This window comes from Canis lupus, chromosome X (assembly GCF_048164855.1).
Source record: "Canis lupus baileyi chromosome X, mCanLup2.hap1, whole genome shotgun sequence".
Taxonomy (NCBI): domain Eukaryota; kingdom Metazoa; phylum Chordata; class Mammalia; order Carnivora; family Canidae; genus Canis; species Canis lupus.
In genome coordinates, this window is record NC_132876.1 from 70,035,469 (window position 1) to 70,039,734 (window position 4,266).

General features: G+C 48.1%; 1 protein-coding gene across 1 annotated transcript; it reads right to left on the reverse strand.

Annotated features, from left to right (window-relative positions):
* Positions 1-1,456: 1,456 nt before the first annotated feature.
* OTUD6A (OTU deubiquitinase 6A) lies at positions 1,457-3,226 on the reverse strand. Its single transcript, XM_072815946.1, has one exon. It carries the CDS (start codon positions 3,098-3,100, stop codon positions 2,240-2,242), a length of 861 nt encoding a protein of 286 aa, XP_072672047.1. The 5' UTR covers positions 3,101-3,226; the 3' UTR covers positions 1,457-2,239.
* Between the last annotated feature and the right edge of the window lie 1,040 nt (positions 3,227-4,266).

Sequence of the window (4,266 nt, forward strand, 5' to 3'; positions counted from 1 at the left end):
TTGCCAGAGGTCCCGAGTCAGGCCCCCCTTGTCCACCTCTGTCCTCTGCCCTCCTTGCAGGTCCTTTCCTCTGCCCAGGCTGTCTTTACTGCCTATGTTCATCAGCTAGTCAGTCCCCTTCCTCAGTCTGTGTCCTTTTCCCCTGCCATGTCCCATTCTTCCTTCCACGCTGACCCCTTCCAGGATTTCCATCCTCCTTCCCAGCTAGGCACCCTTCTATAGACTATGCTTCCCTTCTGGGCCTTGTCTCTCTTCCCTAGCCAGTATTCTCACTCCTATAAAAGGCCTTCTACTTACAGTGCACCCCAATCCCTGATTTTCTCAGTGGCCTTTCTTCTCAGCCAGCTGGCCATCTGAAATTTATCTGACACACATATACAGAGTGAGCTATCTGGCAGGATTTCCCTATTTGCCTTTTGGGGACACCCTCCCACCTCCAAGCCCCCACCCCAAAACGGTGGCACTTTTGCCCTCGGGCAGATAGCCCTTGACTCTTCAATTATTGGAAGTGAGAGTTCTTTTTCATGCATAGCAATGAGAACGTCCCTAAATAAAATCATTTCATGATGTTTTCCACAGAAACATCAACTCCAGACAGCCTCTAGATAAAATTCCTCCCTACATCCTTTCCTGAGAAACATTACACTCCCGGCTGCCACCAAGACCTCAGGCCAGTTCTCCTCCCCAAAGCCTTATCTGGCTCCCCAACTCCTCTCCCTAACCCTCCAGGATTCCTCTGCTGAAGTAGATCCTGGTATACAAACTAAGTCAGCTACACAAAAATAGAGAACCAGGTATTTTAAAAACTTTTATTTTAAAAACAAGTTGCATAATATTTTTAAAAATTCTTTGAATTTATATATTTTGTTTTAGAATATTTGGTGAGTACAATGGACTTTTAAAATATTTATTTAAGCAACATCATTGAAATACAGGATCTGAAGATTTAAAAACTTTTAAACTGTTTATTGCAAATCATTTCACTGTTACCAATCCATTGGCAAATTCAAGATATCAACAAATCTTGACTATCAACAAAAGTAGATTGCTTACTCTTTTTATTTTGGTCTTGTGCTAGTTATAGATACAATAAAAAGGATCAACTATTTTTATGTCCTAAAATCTTTTAAAGCAATTTTCTGTCTCTAAGAATTAAGGAAAATATGCTAAGTTTAGATCTTTCACACTTTGTACCACTTTTAGATGAAATAAACTGGATCAACTGCTTGAATAAAGTTGTACCCTTGCCTGTCTCACAGTAAAGAAAACTTACTAGTTCAGTCTCATCCTTACAGTAAACTAGGCTGCCTGTCAGTGTGTCTCTTTTTGCTTCATACCAGTTGGAGACATCATGAAGTGGATCAACTAGTTGAATAAAGTCATGGCCCTTTCTCTCTTGAATAAAGGAAATTACCTTGAGATCTTTCACATCTGAGACTGAACCTTATCTAACCTGTTTTTGTAAATTCAATTTCTCTACTTAGCACCTACATTTAATTTTTAAGTTTAACAAACGCTTTTATGTAGAATTCAGCAAATCCTAGGCAGGTAAAATTAATTGCAAACCACACAAGTTTGAAAAAACAAAACAAAATACCTGAGGAGGTCTTGTCTGTACCTTGAGGCATCTCCAGAATGGCCCAACTGAGGTAAAACGCAACCGCCGAAACAGTCCACGATACATTTTTCCCTCCAAAGAACCAAAAAGCAAAAGGCATTCACAGAGCATTTCGATCACAGAGACTCCAACTTTATCTAAGTCATCCAATGCATTCATGGGGGCAATCTGGAGACTCCGAGCTAAACTAGTTTTTCCCAAGTTAAGAAGGCATCAAACCAAGTTGCCGTCTTTATCTCAAACGGATGTGCAACAGGACCAATACTCGTCAACGAGGGAGGCAAAGACCTTTAGGGGCCAGAAGTGCTTAAAATCTGGCCAACCTACTCCCCTCAAGTGGCACAATACAGGTATCTCCCTGGTCCTGAGCCTGGCGCCCCCGACCCCCGCCAGCTCCCAAAGCAGAAGAGGATAGAACCGCCAGGCAAGACAGCGTGGGGGGATGGGGCGGGGAGGAGATTTGCGGGGGGAGACTTTCGAGTAAAACGAAGAAAGAAAAAAACCCGAGAAAACCGAAGGGAAAAAAACGGAGCCTACTGAGGAGATGCGGCGGTGGCGGTGGCGGCGGCAGCAACGGCTCCAGCTGCAGCGGCCATGGCGGCGGCGGTGATGGCGACCGGCCTAGAAGAGCCGCGGGGCCGCGCCCCCCACCGCTCCGGCCTCAAGCGGCTTCACCGAGTTGTAGTGCTCCCCGAGGTTGCAGGCGTAGCGCAGGTGGACCAGGGTGAGAGGCTTCTTGGTGTACTCCTCCCCGATGAGGACGGCAGGCGAATCGGCCTGGATCACCTCGATGGGGGTCTGCAGGACGTGCGACAGGGCCCTCAGCTCGAGCTGGCCTCCCCACGACGGGCTGCGCACGATGTCGTCGCAGTAGCTCAAGAAGTCTTCACGGCTGTAGGCGTCTCCGGTGTCGGGGTCGCTGAAGAAGGGCAGGAAGTCGTCGACGTGCTTGCGCATGTAATCGGCCGTGCGGCTCCGCAGGCTCTCCACAGTCACGGAGAACACCAGCTGGTCTTGGATGGCGCGATACATGCAGTGGCCGTCGGCCGGAATATTCTTCAGCTCCAGATTCTTGGACCCTAGGATGGCGGCAAGCTTCTCCTCCTCCTCGCGGCGGAAGCTGGCCAGGTGCTGCGTCTCGGCCTCGGCAATCCTCTCCTGGCGCGCCCTTCTTTCGCGCCTTCTCCGTGCCCTTGACAGGCGGGGAGGCTGGTTCTCCAGATCCATCTTGGCGAGATCTTCAGTAACAGAGTCGACGTTGCTGTTAGCAGGGAAGCTCTCTTGGAACTTCTCCAGCTCCTGTTGGTGTTTCTGCTCCATCTCGGCCTCGAGGCGGGCCACGTCTAGGAGCAACTGCTTTCTTCTCTTCTTGTCGCTCTTGGGGACCGAGTTCTTCATGCCCTGGATGCGGGCCTGCAGCTCGCTCTTCTCGCGGTGGTGGCGTCGTATCACCCGCTGTTGCTCACTCTGAGAGTCTTCCATGATGTTTAACGGCAGGTGAGACTCGAAGTTTGGCGTCCGCTGAAGTGCCGGCTACAGTTCAGACTAACAGCTGGAACCCTGAACGTGCTACGGGTCCTCAGCCCGGCCCTCCCTGCGGCACGTGGCCCATGCGTCACGCGCCGGTCACCCTCACCCTATCCACTGTCTTCTTTGCCATTGGCCACTGTCTCTCCACGGCTACATCCCCTCGAAAGCGCTGGCGCTAGGATTGGCTGTTAGGAGACACTAAATACGCCCCCATTAGACCCCTGTAGCAACGGTTACTTCCAGTTTGCTTTTCGTAATTTCAATCCCGCGTGATAAATCTGGCCTTTGAATATTAATGTGTAGCAATCGGTCTTATAAAATGGTTCATGGACTCACTGCCTACTTCATTTTCAAACCTGAACACACTTTAGACTCTGGCCATGCTTGGGAATCACCTGACCAATACTACATGCCACCAACTAAATGTGCTCTGATGATGGACTTCCTGTTACTCCTACTGTTCAGGAAGCAATTCGCCTTTCTCGTTTTTTCAGGTCCCTTGACTGATGAACCTTTACGTTTCCTAGTGTTCCTGGGAACACGGAATCCTTTCAGGTGAGGTCTTATACTAATTCACACCATCCCATCTCAGTGTAAGAAGGCTACAGCCACTCTGATTAGACTCATTTCACTACAACTAAGCAGAATCTATGGCTTATGTTAACAGAATGCAACTACCCTAAACTCCCCTTCTCTTGAGTTCCCAGCTTCCAAAATGGGCTCCGTCAGATGCCCGTGAAACAACAGGGGCCATTCATTGAGCCAATTCTTTCTGTTTATTCTGAATATCTAAAAGTTCTAAAACATAAAATAAAATCTAAAATAAATACAAGCCCTAAGTCCTTCCAAATATGCTCCCATCCTGCCCCCTCTGCTCATCTGTATCTCGTATTCCCAAACAGGATGGCCTTTGAGGACACCCCCCCCCCCCCGCCACCCCGCACACACACATCTTATTACAAATGAGGAAAGTGGACATTTGTCCAAGTTGTTGCATATCTTAAATTTAATTCCTTTTTTATTGCTAAGTAGTAGTCCATGATACGGATACATTGTAGTTTGTTTAGCCATTCACCTGTTGAAGACCTCTAGGTTGTGTTGGATTTGGGGTTATTATG

What these genes read in the sequence shown, in the direction of transcription:
- OTUD6A (XM_072815946.1), bottom strand. Translation starts at nt 3,100, where the DNA reads ATGGAAGACTCTCAGAGTGAGCAACAGCGGGTGATACGACGCCACCAC.